This window comes from Nyctereutes procyonoides, unplaced genomic scaffold, assembly GCF_905146905.1.
Source record: "Nyctereutes procyonoides isolate TBG_1078 unplaced genomic scaffold, NYPRO_anot_genome, whole genome shotgun sequence".
Classification (NCBI taxonomy): domain Eukaryota; kingdom Metazoa; phylum Chordata; class Mammalia; order Carnivora; family Canidae; genus Nyctereutes; species Nyctereutes procyonoides.
Window position 1 is genome coordinate 54,252,911 of NW_026575020.1, and position 16,046 is coordinate 54,268,956.

Consider the following 16,046-nt stretch of genomic DNA (forward strand, 5'->3'; position numbering starts at 1 on the left):
GCCTCCACTCATAAAGGCCGGAAGAACCTGGCTTGGCTGCCAGGTGGCCTCAGCGTGCTCCCCTCCCTCTGGGAGCCTCGGACTTCCAGCTCCACCCTGCTCCCACCCACACTCCAGACTCCTCCCCCTCCCCCTGCTGTTAATGGAGCAGCAAACCATTACTGGAGAAGAGGGTTCCATGGGTTTATTTGGCAGTTGCATCCAGAGAAATAATAAGGGTCCAAAGACTTCCCTCTTTGGGGGCTTAGAGAGGTCCCTTCTGCTTGCCCCCCCCCCGACCCCGCAGTGTGGAGCTGTTAGATGAGGCTGGTGCTCAGTTCTGAGGAACCCCTGGGGATCCTCTGCAGAAGAGAAAGGAGCTCCAGGGCTTTCCAGGGCTTTGCTTGGGCTCGGTTCAACGCCTTTGGATTTAGGCACTCTGGATTCCCCAGCCCGCGCTTTCGAGGACAGGAAAGCAGGGACTTGGAGATCCCTCGATGGCGTGCCTTATCAACCCTTTGGACTTAGTGAGCAAGTAGCCTTCTACCCAGCAGTAGAGGTTTGGAAACTGAGTCCCAAGGGAGGGAGGCAGCTCATCGGGGTCTGCCAGGGGGTGTGTGACTGCCTTTCCCTGTCCACGCAGCCCTGGGGGTGGGGGGCCCGAGGCGTGAGGGGTACCCCGGGATGCCCTGGCCTGAGCTCCCTGGTGGTCAGGGAAGGATCTCCCCTGCCACCCCCGCATCCGGGCACCCCTGGCGCTAAGCCCCATGCCTGACACAAATGTTGGTGAAAGGAATGTACAGGCCCTAAGTGGTGAGTCCAGGCAGCTGGAGGGAAAGACGGGAGGCCTCGGGGAGGCCAGGCTGAGCCTTCGTCACAGAAGCCGGCGTCTTAGGGCCTTTCTGAGATCTGCGGGCATAAATGTCAGGCCTGATCTGACGCCGGTGAGAGTTCTCGAGGCAGCAGGAACCAGGCTCCAAAGAAGTGCCTGCTGGGAGGCTGCAGAGAGACCACATAGACCTGCCCTGTCCGGCGCGCGCGGCCACTACCACATGCGGCACTGGGATTTAAATTACTCAAAAGCAGCTAAGATTAGAAATTAAGTCTCTGTTGCACAAACCATATCTCCATTCTCCAGAGCCACATGTGGGCCGGGACAGAGGCGGTGGGCAGTGCAGCGATCTAGGACATGCCCGTCACTGCAGAGTTCTAGCTGACAGTACTGGTTTAGATCCTCGGTGTGACCCCTTTGTCCAGGCAGATTGGGGGGCGCAGCCTCATCTCCTCTGCTCGGCTGCTGGCTCGGGGCAGTTTGTCCTAACGAAGGGTTAAGCGGGCCTGGGGGCTGCTGTGCAGGCTTCCCCGCTGGGCACCAGGTGGGGTGACACCTCACCCTGACTGTCGCTCCCCATCCACCCAGATGGCTTTCCTACCTCCTGCTCTTCATCCTGGACCTGGTCATCTGCCTCATTGCCTGCCTGGGACTGGCCAGGCGCTCCAGGTGTCTCTTGGCCTCGTGAGTATCCCCACCTGTGGGGCCGGGGAGGTGGACAAGCATGTGGGGTGATGGTGTCCCCATCATAGAGAGACGGGGGCCTGGCCAGGCTTGGAGGGTGTTGGGGGCAGCAGCCTGAAGCCACCATCTGACGCCTCCTTGGCCCCCAGCGGAGGGAGACGGCAGCCATTGACTTACCATCTGGTCACCAAGCAAGGACTGGGCTTGCCTCCATGTGTCCCCACCGTCCCCGAGGCCTGACCACTGAGCAGCTGAAGGAATGTGGCCCAAGCATTAGAGCCTTCAGGATCGCTAATCAACACCTCCCCATAGCTTGTGCCCTCCGGGCTGTTTCTCTTCGGCCTAGGAACCTATGCTCCAGGCACTGGGCTGTATGCCTTTTGCCCAGCAGGCTGCTATTAGGGGCCACTGCAAGAGTCTCAGGGACCAGGGGAGGACAGGATGGTGTCTCGGAGGAAGGGCACTGGAGGTTGGTGGGGTGACAGCCCCCTGGCGTTCCCGCCTCCAGCCTGTGCCTGGATCCCACTGGCTATGCCTCTCTCCTAGGATGCTGTGCTGTGGGGTGCTGGGCCTGTTCCTCAGCTGGACGTCTCTGGCCGCTGACAGCGCTGCAGCAGTGGTGAGTGGGGGTGGGGGTAGGGGGGTGGTCTGACCAGGACCGTCTCTCCGGTGGCAAGTTGTTGTGTCCTGTCCAGAGCCCCCAGGGCAGGGCCAGCTTCCGGTCTCTGTCCCTAACCTAGAATCTCGGAACTGATGGGGCTTGGATCACCCCCACCAGCCCCCTTGCCCTTCCTATGGGGACAGAGGCCCAGAGAAAGGAAGAGGCTTACCCAAGATCATGAGGTATTGGGGGCAAAGCCAAGCTAAGACGCCTGATCCCTGACTCCTTTCCCACCCCATTGGCCCATTCCCAGCCGCTGCTTGTAAGGCCGAGCTCGGATGGCCAGGTGACCTCTCTGGGTGTGAAGAACGAACCAGGTCTGATGGGGAGGGGCAGGGTCTAACCAGAGAAGCTTCAGAAGCACACTCTTTGGCCAGCTTCCCTGGGCACTGGGAATGTTGGAATGTGGCATTTAGCTTGCCTTCGTCCCGTCGCCTTGGGCTCACACACACGGCCTGAGACACAATGGTGTGTATTTCTGGATGTGGTGCCTCAGGGTGTTTTTTAAAAAAAAAACAACACTCAAGCCGGGGGAAGCTTCCTGTGTGGGTATGTTTGGTCTGCCCTGCACCAGACACTCAGGTTAAACCGTCCACGCGTCATTCATTCAGCTGACTCTCTGGCCCTGTGGTGTTCAGTAGTGCCAGGTGCCCAAGGATCCAGGTGCCCAGCAGGACACCTTGACATAGTCTGAGCCTGCAGGAGAGAGACGTGTACGCAGATCACTGTGACGTGTGTGAATGGATACCACGGAGGTGCATGCTGCATGTGTGTGAGGGGGTGGCCAGGATTTACCAGGGGGTTTCAGGGAACCCCTGCCTGAGTGAGAACTAGACAGGCATGAGCCTACGTCCCAAGGGCTGGGGCCCCTCCAGATGCAGGGAAGGGCAGGAGGGGGGGGCCCAGGTCACACCAGAGCATCCTGTTGTGGTCAGGAGCTACGCGGGTCCATAGTCCAGGGAGCAGCTGCTGGCTAGAGCAACACGCACAGCTGCCTGGCCGACAGCCTCCCTTCTGGGGACAAGTGTGAGCACAGGGAAGCTTGCACAAGGCAAGCTTTCTGGGGGGGCTCTCCTGCGCCTCGGGCAGCTCTGCCTTCTGGAAGAGGTGGAGGCTTCCAGCTTGCTGCCTTGAGCTGCCCGTTGGGAGACAGCTCCCGCCCAGCGGGGCCTTCTCCCTCTCCCCTGGCTCCAGTGTTCAGGGAGACCAGGGGCGATTTCATCTCCCAGCTGGGTGCCCCAGGGCTGCCAGCGCTGGCCTGGCGACGAAGGCCATTTCCCTAATTGTTGAGTCAGGCCTGTGTGAGAGTGTTGTGAGGGAGCTGAATGCGCCTTTGAGAGGGCCGCGGACCGTGCTGCATCCTAATGGGGAGCGGGGTGAGGGCGAGCGGGGCGGGAGGCCGCCGGCACAGGCTGCTGTGGGAGCTTTTGTGTGGTCCTGCTGGCCCTGCCCTGGGAGGCCTGCTCTCTCCAGAGCTGTGGGGCCTGAGCACAGAGGAGCACAGCCGCTGAGCCCCTCCCTCCCCATCCCTTCCCTGTCCCCTCCAGGAAGGAGCTGTGCCCCTGAGCATCTGCTCCCGGTGGGAGCTTGGGGAGCTGAGCTCTGGGCTTTGGCCCCCCCAGCCGTGCTGTGCTGCCCACCCGCTTAAGCACCCCGACGTGGGGAGGGGCTGAGGGCTGAGAGGGGAGAAAGCACCAGGGAAGAAGGAAGGGGGCCATGGGGGCTGGGGGCAGGGGGGAGGGGTCATCCAAGCACACGGGGCACCTGAGCAGAGCATTCCCCGCAAATCCATCCACTGAGGGGGAGGCCAGACCCACTTCACTGAGTCCCGCTAGGCAGGTAGGAGGGTGGCCTCTGGAACCTCCTGCCTGTTCCACATACCCTGCCTGCCGCCCCAGTGGGGCCCCCAGGAAAATCCGATGCTCCCCAGACCTCAGTTTCCTCAAGTGTGAAATGGGGAGAAGGGTAGCTCTTGCCTTCAAGGATTGTTGATGGATGAGGTGGGTCAGTTAACCCCCGGGAGGCATATGGGAGATGTTCAATAAGCAGGAACCTCGTTGGTTTGCTTGCCACACATCTAGGTCGTTATGTGAGGGGCGCAGGGGACCCCTGCAGACGGTCACCTCTGCTCTCCGGAGCCGGCTCAGCTGGGCTGGACGCTGGGCTTCTCTGCCTGTGCTCAGTGCCCCTGCCTCTTCCCTGGTCCCCACTGTGTGAGTAGTGCACACAGAGGCCTTTCTCTACACTGACAGCAAAGTTGTATCCTCACTGAAGGGTCTGGAAGGCAGACCTGCCTGAGTGGGGTGGGAGGCCACATCCCCAGGGGAGCCTCTCTGACAGGGGCCTCTTGTTGCTCTTTGGACCCCAAACTTTGGGGGCCGTGACCCAGGCCAGGCTGGCAGCCTCCCTTCCCCCACTCAGGTCTGACTCCCTCCTCTTTGCCACTCCAGCCACAGGGGTAGGGGTGCATCCCCGGGCCTGCTGGTACAGTGGCTCTGATCTGTAGTGGTAAGTCAATCTCATGGATGTAGGTGAGTGATTTGCATGTGGAGCAATTCTCCCCGGGTCCTGAGCACATGGTTGGGTGTGAGCGCAGGTGTATGTGTGTGTGTGCTTGTGCAGACGTGGCTCTGCGAGAGCTCTGGATCTAGAGCGGCACTTTATTCCCCAACCCACCCCCTACACACACACCCTTTCTAGACCATAAGTACCGTGATACAGCTTGCCCTGTATCTCGTGCCTGGACCAGCACGTGGCACCTAGTAGGTGCTAAGTGTGTATTTATCCACTCAGAGGATGAGTGCATGAAGCTCGAGCCTGGAAGCCTGAGGCAGCCGCTTCCGAAGGAGGATGGGGCACCCGCAGTGGAAGGCTGTGGGGAGGGGGGGTCCCCTGCTTGGGGAGCATGTGCTAGAGCAGGGCACATGTTCTAGGAACAGGTTGGAGGACCAGAGCTTCCCCTGGCTGCTCTGAAAGATGGGGGAGGGGGGCTCCTTTACCTGGTGTCCCACTGCACCCCCAGGCCTGGCTCAGGGGATGGCATCCCTGCTGCCACCAATCCCAGGGCAGACTCCAGCTCCCTCATGGCCCTTAGCAGTCACCTCTCCAGGCCATGCTGTGGGGCCTGGGCCCTCCAGCTCATCACTGCCAGAGCCTGGAGCCTACGTCCCCTAACCCCCAGCCCCCAGGCTTCCCAATCCCCCATCTTATCCTGAGCAGGACCCATACCCAAAGGCCCAGAGATGGATTCAATGCCAACATAACTCTTTAGGAAGAGAGTCTGGGGCAAGAAGGGGGGATGCTTCATAAATCGACACCCTGAAAGCATGTGGAGCTTGATAACAACAAGACCAAAAACACAACGGAGATGAACGAGGCCCGTGGTGCAGTAACTCCCCCACACGCGTCGTGCAATGTGCACGGGTCCCTGAGGTCTGTCGCAGAAGCATCGTTCGGACACAGAGTAAGAGCTAACACTGCAGAGTGCGAGCTCTCCGACACTCGCCTTCCTGGGTATTTTACTTCGATTAATTCACAGGGAGGGTAGCGTTTTTCTCTCCATGTTATAAGTGAGGCCGAGCTAGGAAGGGGCAGAGCCAGGATTCGAGCCCAAGGAGGACGGAGTGCGGGTCCAAGCCGTGGGGCCCGAGGGCGCCAGCTCCCCCCAGGGTGCTGGTGTCAGAACTTTCTTCCACCGCTCCCTGTCTCTCCTTGGCTCAGGGCACCAGTGACTTCTGCTCGGCTCCCGACACCTTCATCCTGAACGTCACGGAGGGCCAGATCCGCACAGGTAACGAACCCTCGGAGCCTCTGCTGTCAGAGCCGCTCCGGGTACTTGGACCAGGTCCGCAGCCAGCCACACGTTTCAGCCCTGTGGTCCCCCCCACAGTCCCCCAACCCCCACACCTTAGTTTCGAGGGGGGGGGAACCTCTGGGCCATTTGTTAGAAGCGCCTCCTTGGGGAGTTTGGGGACTGGCTTGGCCACTGAGGAGGGTGAGGGCCCGGTCGCTTGAGCGCTCCCGCCCGACACCGATACCTTTGCCTTGCAGAGGTGACCCGCTACTACCTATACTGCAGTCAGAGTGGAAGCAGCCCCTTCCAGCAGGTACGCCCGCCCAGCCTGGTCATCACCCTGCCCACAGCCTCCTCTGCACCGCAGGTCCCAGCACCGACCAGTGAGCTGCGGGGTGGCTGGGTGCCTTTTCCTTCGTTATGAGGCTGACGCTGCTAGTCTGGGGACCACACTTTGAGGACTGTGCTGCTGTCAACCTGAGGGATGAGGGGAAGGGCAGGAATTGGGCAGGGCTGCCCGGGAACAGCTTCTGGGAAGCAGAGCCTCACGGCGGGGCTGTGGTGTCTCCCTGCCAGGCATTGACCGTCTTCCAGCGCTCGCTCACCACCATGCAGATCCAGGTGGCCGGCCTGCTGCAGTTTGCTGTGCCCCTCTTCCCCACGGCAGAGGTAAGGCGGCTGCCTCCCACAGCATCTGTGCTGGAAGAAGGGGAGCCCCAGCTGGACCCTGACCACCCTCCCCACCCCACCCCACCCCTCCCGAGCTCCAGGGCTCCTCAGAGCCAGGCTGTGGAGAGCGCTCCCTGGCCTCTTTGCACACGCTGCTGCCTGGGGTTGTGTCTGCAAGCCCACCCCCACCCGCCCCCACCGCTCACTGTCTGCCTGTCGGCCTCTCTGCGTGTTTGCCTCCTCCTGCTTCAGAAAGACCTGCTCGGGATCCAGCTCCTGTTGAACTCATCGGAGTCCAGCCTTCACCAGCTGACAGCCATGCTGGATTGCCGAGGGTTACACAAGGTGCTTGGGTGGCCCTGGGGGGCAGGCGGGTGGGGACACCCGGGCATGCCACATTTTCCCAGACAGAAGCCAGGAGATGCTAGGAGAGTGGTTGCCTGGGCTCCTTGCACAAGGCCCTGGCATGGCACAGAAGCCAAACAGTAGGAAGGCAGAAGAGGTGTCTGGCTTCTTGTTTCTCTGAAGTAGCTAAGATGAGGGGAGTCAGTGAAAAGTACCAAGGGATGGGGGTAGGATTCACTCTAGAACACTGGGGGACCCCAACATACATGAAGGAGGCTATTCTCCAGTTGTCCAGACTCCCAGCCATCTGGTCAACCTGTCCATCTCCCTGGCTGCATGTGGACATCCCTTGCTCATTGCCAGGTCATTTCTCCAAGAGTTCGGAATACCAGAGAGCCTCTAATGCTGGGAATAATCTGGGTGTTTGCGAGCCCCCCACCCCACCCCAAGCAGTAAGCCAGTGCTTGTGGACGCTTATCACATCCCATACAGATTTAGCATGAAGGGTCATATAACGATCACAGCTGCCATTTGTTGAGTACTTGATTCGGTGCTCACCTGTTCTGGGCGGTTTGTATCCTTAGTTGTCACAGTTAATATCGTGAAATACATGTTATTTCATGGGCAGTTTTATAGATAAGGAAACTATTTGCATGTGTGGATGGATGGATAGATATGTACATATAGAGCTATAGATCTATAAAGTAGCTCACTGAAGGTTCCAGAGCCATCAAGTCAAGGGCTTGGGTTTGGACCCTGCCATTCTGACTTGAGAGCGGAGAACGTGTATCCTCTCCCCCTCTGCACCTCCCACATCCAGTCCCTCAGCAAATCCTAGCATCTAGACTCGCAGGCGTATCTTGAATCCTTCCACTCTTCTCTCCCCACTTCTGCCACAATCCAAGCACCACCCTGCTCCCCTGGGTGACAGCCGCGGCCTCCTGACGGCCTCCACCTTCTCTTGCCCCCTTGCCTCCCATGACCTTTCATACACAGCGGTCTTTGTAAAAGTGAGTTGGGTCATATCCCTTCCCTCACATCCCATCACCTTCTGATCAAATGCAAACTGCTCACGTGCCTACAAGGCCTCGTGGGAACTGGCGCCACTCCATCCTGTCTCTTGCTGGCCTTTTTTCTTTCCTGAACATGTCATGCTTGTCTCCTTCCCTCATCTGCTCAAGGCACAGTCCACTCCTTGCCTTGCTGGTCTTAGATTAAATGTCGCCTGTCTTCTGGCTCGCCCGCCCCGCAGCTGTGTCTGTCGTGCCCAGAGCTGACCCTCGTGCACAGTAGGTGGTCAGCATGTGCTTAAGAAGTGAACCCAAGAAGCCCCTGCTGTTGGGTTCCAGAGTATGGACCTTTAATGGCTGGACAAAAGGCTCAGGATGGGGAAAGGTAGGAGATCCCAGGCCCAGGCCTGGGGACAGGGGGTGTCGGAGACAAGCTCAGATCCCAGGCTCTGCCCCCACCTGCCTTCCAGCTGCATGTCCTTCTCCTGCAGGACTACCTGGACGCCCTCGCTGGCATCTGCTATGATGGCATCGAGGGCTTGCTCTACCTCGGCCTCTTCTCTCTCCTGGCTGCCCTGGCCTTCTCCACCATGATCTGTGCAGGACCCCGGGCCTGGAAGCACTTTACCACCAGGTAGGCTGCCTGGGGGCTTCCCTGGGGGAGCATGCAGGAAGCTCTGCTCTGGGACTCAGCCTGGAGCTGATAATCTGGGACGAATGATGGCAGCAGGGGACCCAGGCATTCAGCCTGAACGGGCTGGCTGGATTTCTGCAGAAGCTTCTGGAAGAGTCCAGACAGACTCCAAAAGGATATTCCAAGGGGCCAGGGCAGGAGCAGAGCTGAGAATGGTGACGGTGTGTCATTCCACAACCTGGTGTCCCCCTGCTTGTCCGATTTTCCATGCAGGACTTTGTGGTGTGAGATAATGAGGGCTCTGGGTGCTGGAGGGGCAAGAAGGATAGGTGGTAGCACTGTTAGCGGGGCACCTACATTCTCATTGAGGAGGTAGAGATGAGATGGTATTTCTGTGCCTCTGGGTAGATCAGACAAAAGGAAGCAGGGCAGGGAGGGTCAGTGTGACGGGGTCAGCAGGGGGCGCTTCCTGGAGGAGGGGACGTGAAGTTGGGAACTGGCAGAGTGATCTGTGTGAGGCAGGGCAGAGGACCGTGTTTTCCAGGCACCCGAAAGGGACACGTGTGGCCAGAGAGAGTCCTGGGAGCAAAGATTGGGAAGCAGACCAGGATCCCGCTCCTCCAAGCCTCAGCCCTCACGGCCGGCTGTGTCCTGTGTGTTGTTCTAGGGACAGAGACTATGACGACATCGACAGTGACGACCCTTTCAACCCCCAGGCCCGACGCATCGCCGCTCACAACCCACCTCGGGGGCAGCTTCGCAGCTTCTGCAGCTACAGCAGCGGCCTGGGCAGCCAGACCAGCCTGCAGCCCCCAGCTCAGACCATCTCCAACGCCCCGGTCTCGGAGTACATGTACGGCGGGGGCTCCCCGGGCCTCCCCTTGTACCTGCCCCCACACGTCTGGGCTGGGGCAGGGCCACCCCCCCCCAGCCCCCAGGGAGCTAGCTCTGAGGACAGCACCCCTGCCAGACGAGGAACCCCCTGTAGATGCCAGGCCTTCCAGCATAGACACTCAGGGCAAATCGCAGGCCCCAGAAGCTGTATTTCTCCAGGCCTTGCTGCTCCTGGCCCCTGGCACCCCATCCACTGCCTCCCCCCTGGGCCTCCCCAAGTGCTCTTTCCCGGATATTCCTGCCCGCACCTCCTCCCTGGCGCATCTCCCTCCCCCAGCTCGCACCTGCACCCCCATGGGCCCCTCCTGTAGCAACCCGAGCACCCCAGTCCCCACACACACCACGCCTCCCCATCCTGAGCTCTCCTCTCGGCCCCGCAGGAACCAGGCCATGCTCTTCGGCGGGAACCCACGCTACGAGAACGTGCCGCTCATTGGAAGAGGCTCCCCTCCTCCCACGGTAACCTGGGCTCTCAGGGCAAAATCACACCTATGGCCCTTGTGGGAGAAATGATTAAAGATGAGCCCTGCCCACCCGTTGAATCTCCTCTGCAAAGGTAGACAAAAATGAAACAGGTTTGTTGTTGGACGAGGCTGCCGTGCACATCCCAGGAGGTCCGCTAAGGTCGTGGCAGACAGGAAGCTCACCTCGTAGCAAGGCAGGCTCACCCCAGTGCATGCCTGTCCCCAAGCAAGACTCCATAGCACCTTTGTCGCTCCAGTCCATCGTAAGCACCTGCCGGTTAGGGTGGCCCTCAGTGTCGCTAGTTGCCACAGAGATGGGGACAGTCCTCCGTGATGCTTACCTTCCAATGAGATGGCTCCCAGGCTCTGAAGAAAACGTTCCCGGATCGTAAAGCTGGCAAGAGCCTAGTTTAGCCTATAAGAAGGTTTATATACATCTCGGAGGGACAGAGAAATCAGTTGCAGTGATAAGTTTGCTGAAGGAAATAATCTAAAGAAGGAGTGCATCCCTGTTTGCTCTAGGGAAATGGCTCGGCTTTGGGTCGCCTTTAACCCCTTGACCCCCCGGGCTGTGGGGTGGCAGCTGGGACACCAGCCTTCCTCCAGCCAGGGAACAGAGACGCCGGACTGGGGCAGGAGCCGGTGGCATGAGGGGGTGGCATTGCGGAGAAAAGGCTTTGTCCTCTCCCAGAGGACATTGTTGCACGTGGAGACAGGAGACCGTGCAGTTCAAGGACACGGACTCCGGTACCAAATGCCTGGGTTCACACCCAGCTCGTTGCTTATGACCCCTGTGACCTTGGACAGGCATGTCGCCTCTGTGTGCCTCAGTTTCCCCACTGTAGAAGGGGGATGGTAACAGCACACACCTCACTGTGGGGGGAATTTAATTTCGATCACTGTGTGTGTGTGTGTGTGTGTGTGTGTGTGTGTGTGTGTGGTGCCGTAGATGCTCTAAATGGGAGCTGCTTGTTTTACCCCATCCTCCCACCCCACCTTCTCCACAAGCTAAGGCATTTATAAGATGTGGGGGTGGGAGGGGAGCAGAGAGCAAGTCCAGGAGTCTGCGATGGGGAGAGGTTCGCAGCAGAGTCCTCAGCATCTGTTGGGGAGGCGCCCCTGCCTCCGCCTGGCCGGACACGAGGCATGTGAATTCAGGGGGTTTGGAAGGGGCCGTCCAGCTGCTGAGCTAGAAGCGCTGGGGACTGCAGGACGAGCCCAGGCCCTGAGAACCAGGATCCTCGCATCCAGTGAGTCAGCCCCAAACACAGATGGTGCTCCCGGGAAAGAGGTGGAGACCTAATCAGTGTCTCACAAGCACCTGTCTGACCTGCAGGGGGGAGGCTCTTGGGATAAGTGCTTTGGGGCCTGGAGGGAGGAGCTGACCCTCCTGGTCTGTGGAATCTGAGGAGGTCCGGTGCAGCAGGTGGCATGTGAGCCACCTCTGAGCAGGGTTTTCACACCAGGGCTGTTTGGCCCTCAGGTGACACTTGGCCTGTCCGTAGGCATTTTTGATTTTCACAATTGGAGGGGCAGGTGCTATGAGCACCTAGCAGGTAGAGGCCAGGGATGCTGCTCAGCATCCTTCTGCACACACCACATCCTGACCACAAAGATCCAGCCCCACTTGTCCCCAGTGCCATGGTTGAGAGACCCCACCCTGACCAGTCCCCCTTCTTTCCCACCATCACCCCATCTTGCTGGGTTTTGCCCAGAGCACCTCCCCTGCTCTCCTTAGCCGCACAGCCCCAGACCCAGGCCCAGCTCTTGAGTCCCGGGGTCCTCAGGAAGGGACAGTGGACTGTCAGAGCCAACATTTTACATTCCCACCCTGGCTTTCTCTACCCAGATGCCTCCTGGGTTCCTTCTCCTGCTACCAGCTGCTGCAGGCCCAGGAATGCAGATTGATTTTAATAATAATCTGAGCGAAACATAATTAGGGGGAAATCTGCTGCTGTGCATGAAGAATCACTCAGTGCACTGGGATGCCAACTACAAATGGTTTTTGGATTACCTTCTGTTTTGAAAGATCCAGGCCACTCTCCCTGCCATTAGCAGAGATAATCAAGAGCTAACCTTATTTGCAAGGCTCAAGGACAGAGTCCTTCTCCCCAGAGTTCAGACCTGCTCAGGAACTCTCACTGCTTCAGAGTTGGCTGCCCTGCCCCACCCAGCTCTACTTGCCCCAGGGAGGAACCCTCCCCACCATCACCTGCCATGCAAGGGGTGCAGAGGCATCGGCAGGTGGTGCTGACCACAACCCCCAGCATGAGGGTGTGGATGTTCACCCCCATAGATGGCACAGCTGGCTCTCCCTGCCCTCCCCCTGCACCTGCTCTAAACACTCCTCAGTACTCGGCAAGTGGAACATTTCACGTTTGGATGGTTCCCTCCCTCTGCCAGCCGCATCTCTGGCACAGACAGGGATTTCTCTACAGGGATGATAGCAAGCAAGGCAGTAGGAATGTACAGCCTGTCCCATTGGCTGGAAATGCGCCTCCCCCCAGCTCTCCCTTCGAGAAATCCCTCGTGTCCTCTCAGGCACCATGTCCTAGACTTGGCGGGCAAAAGTGACCCAGGCAATTATTAAGAATATCAGTACCGGGACTCTAAGCTCGCTGAAGCGGACGATCCGGGGCAGCACCTGGGAAGTTCTAAGTGTATCAAGCAGCCAGTGATCCTCATCATCTGGGAAGTTTGGGGAATAGTACTTCAAGGAGACGCTCACACATGGGTGTGTGTCAGAATCATCTGAGGACTTGTTGCAACACGGGCTCCTGGTCCCCAGGAAATCTGGGGTGGAGCATTTCTAACGCGTTCTGAAGGTCTGGGAAGCCCCCGGGGAGAACGTCAGTCTGATACAGGCTTCCTCACCCTCCACGCTATTGATGGGCCGGGTCATTCTAGGGGCTGGGGCTGCCCTGGGCACTGCGCGATGTTTAGCTACCTCCCTGGCCACTACCTGTCTGATATCGGTGGCTCCCCTGCTCCCTAGCCACCAGTTGGGATAACCAAAAATGCCTTCAGACATTGCCAGATGTCCCTGGGTGCAAAATCACGCCTGGTTGTGAACCTTTGGGTTGCGAAGCCTCAGCACCCACCTCCAAGCCCTCGCTAGCTGGAGCATGTGTTCCTCCTCTGGTGTCAATGGCCTGGACCTGGACCCCCCAAAACTTGCCTCTGGCCAGGAGACACTCGGGTCCTGCTGAACCCTGCTATTCCACGTCAGCAGACCAACAGCATCTGGCACTCACTCGTTCAAAATGCAGAATCAGGTCCTGGGATGTGAACTGTGGGCACGTGGGAAGCCCCATCTCTGCCCCAGAGCCGTAGCTAGCCTGCGGTCAGAACTTACCTTGCATTAGGTCACTGCTTCTCCAACTCGGCTGCATTTGGAAGAGCTTTAAAAAAAAAATGCTGGTGGCACCTTAAGATGTTGAAGTTCATGCGGTGTGGGTTTGGCCTCAATAAAAAAATATTGGTGGGCATGGCCTGGGCTATCAGGATTTTTTAGGCTCCCAGGTGTTTGTGATGCACAGCCGAGTTTGAGAACCGCCGTGCGAGGGGCATCGCCTGTTTGCTAGCATCCCGTCCTTGCCCTGCAACTGCTGAGGGCGCTCAGGTCCCTTTTGCGGAGGAGGCACCTGAGGCTGGCAGAGGGTGGAGAGCCCGAGCCAAGGTCCTGGGATGAGGAAGATGCGTCACTGGGATTTGAATGTGGGTCTCTGAGTCGTGGACCCATGCCCTCAGCCTACTCGCTAGGCAGGCTCCCCAGTGCACTGGGACACTTGACCTGGTCCCGGGTGCTGGTGGTGGACCCCAGAGTGGATGTGGCTGCCATAGCAGAGGGAGGGTGCTGGCCCGTGGGCATCTTGCACTTGAGGCTGGGAGCCAGGTGTCCGGGTGGCCCAGGACTGGAGGCATGGCCAGCAACGAAGCCTTGGCCAAGTCACTCTAGTGCTCCCACAACGCCTATGATAGAGACCCGCCCTGCCCCCAGTCCCCGGGAGCTCCCACACCCTCGCTAGCCCGGGGTCTGGTGCAGGGTCCCGTGCGGCCACCCCTGACCGGACCCCTTCCTTCTCTCGCACAGTATTCCCCCAGCATGAGGGCCACCTACCTGTCCGTGGCGGACGAGCACCTGAGACACTACGGCAATGAGTTTCCAGCCTAACACCCTGTTCTGCAGAGATGCCTGCCTCCCCGAGCCGGTTTGGTTTTGAATGAAGGCCAACGCGAGCTGCGTTTCTTTAATAGAAACCAAAGGCGTCTGGAGACTGGGCGCCGGCCCACGGGATTGGCAGGCTCTCGGGCTGCGGAGGAGCGTCAGCGATGCGGGGGTATCGACCTGAGCTCAGCTGAGATTCCCGACCGAAAGCCCAGGCAGACAGAAGACCCGTGACTCAGGCCAGCCTCTCCCTCTTCGCCCTCCTGTCCATGCCAGAAATGCCCCCAGGTGCTTGGCCAAGCTGAAGCTGGGAGCCTGGTTCCGCTCACCCCTACATCCTCTCCCTCACCAGGTGGGGGCTGGCATCGACGAGGGGCCAAGTCGGGCATCACCTGAGAGATGTAGGTCCTCCCGGATCTCATTGCCGGGCCTCTGGCTCCCGCAAGCCTGGCCCGCGGTCCAGGTGACCATTGTCTCCGAGTCCCCTCTCTCTCTCCCGGCTGCACGGCTGGTGGGCAGCGTTTCCCTGCAGGTAAAGGTGGACGGGCTGATCAGGAGATGGCTTTAAGGCAGGTGATGTCTCTGATACAATGGGACACTGTCCAAATCGATCCCCTGGAGCCAGACGGACCCTCCCTGGACCACAGAGGGAAGGTGCTGGGGAGCTGTGCGGTGGGTGGCCCCAGGGCCGGGGACCATGGCTGCATCGCTGGCAGGCTTCCACAGTGAGACCCCGTGGGGACGTGGGCAACAGCTGCCACCTTCTACCCCTCTCCCACCACCCTCCGCCGCCTCTCCATTCCAGAATCAATGCTGTGAGTTTGTTCACTACAGATAGGGACAGTCTCAGGTATTAATAGACACTTTGAAAGCGACACTAACTCTCCCTCCCCCCACCCAGTGTTTTGAATGTTTTGATTATCCAAAGAATTGAAACTCCTAGTGCATCCAGTTTTTACAATAGATGTAGGGCTCATTCCTTACCCGTGGGTTGTATGCCATTGCTTTGCAGATTTTGCTGGCATCAGCCAGTTCTTTATGGATCTGAAGGAAGGGAAGATTTATAAGCAAAGTAGAGACCCATGAGACATGCTGTCCCGAGCTGCTGCTTGGTGGGGATGTGGGTTCATCACGTTCAAGGAGGGAGGTCCTTTAGGACAGAAAAGCTTAGAGGGACAACTGAACGCACTCTCCTGTCCTGGGGGCTGCCCAAGTGAACGTCCCCTCCCTTATGTCTTCAGGCAAGTTTGTCTTAAAGGTTTTAGCAAAGTGGGACGGTGGTTGTGTCTTGCCCTGAGACGGGCCTCTTCCCTAATCCCATTCCATCCCGTTGTCCTGGGCCCCCTGAGCTCCACTTGCTCCGTGAGAAGTAGCTTATTGGCCAGGAGGAAATGACCCACCATCCTGCCTGCTGAGGATCCAGGGTTAGGGTCTCTGGTGCTTCTACTCTCCTGGCAACTTGGAGTGCACAGCACGGAAGCCCATGCAGCCTTGCACACCCAAAACCAGGGACACGGGGTGACCTGGCTGGGAACGAGGGCTTCATTTCCATTTTCAAAGAGCCACTTTCCCATCAGGACACTGACAGCAGAGCAGCTCTCGGTGCCCAGCCACACCTCTACGACAGAAGAGGGCCATAGGGCAGCCTGGACTCTTGCCTCACCTGCATTAACCTGTATGTACCGTGTACCATAAACGTATCTGTGTATGGCCACGTCGCACGCAGATAGGAACTCCGCGACGTCGAGATGTTGCTTCTTAACATTTTGTTGTTGGCGACTGTAGAGTTGTTTTGAATGCGTATAAACTAAACTAGAATCCTTTGGGTAGTTCCTGATGGAGCCAGGTGGGCACACCTCTGCTTGATGCATGTGCGCCCTCACCTGGGGAGAAATAAACCACTTGTACTAAAA

At 58.7% G+C, this 16,046-nt stretch overlaps 1 protein-coding gene across 1 annotated transcript in view; it reads left to right on the forward strand.

The window, feature by feature from the left end:
• The window catches only part of TTYH2 (tweety family member 2), a 36,516-nt gene extending 20,470 nt beyond the window's left edge, over window positions 1-16,046 (forward strand). Inside the window, exons 5-14 of the mRNA XM_055326225.1 lie at window positions 1,400-1,495; window positions 2,042-2,114; window positions 5,877-5,946; window positions 6,207-6,262; window positions 6,526-6,618; window positions 6,871-6,963; window positions 8,465-8,607; window positions 9,275-9,460; window positions 9,882-9,960; window positions 14,059-16,046. Coding sequence (XP_055182200.1) covers window positions 1,400-1,495; window positions 2,042-2,114; window positions 5,877-5,946; window positions 6,207-6,262; window positions 6,526-6,618; window positions 6,871-6,963; window positions 8,465-8,607; window positions 9,275-9,460; window positions 9,882-9,960; window positions 14,059-14,139 — 970 coding nt within the window. The 3' untranslated portion in view covers window positions 14,140-16,046. The remainder of the gene's footprint in view (window positions 1-1,399; window positions 1,496-2,041; window positions 2,115-5,876; window positions 5,947-6,206; window positions 6,263-6,525; window positions 6,619-6,870; window positions 6,964-8,464; window positions 8,608-9,274; window positions 9,461-9,881; window positions 9,961-14,058) is intronic.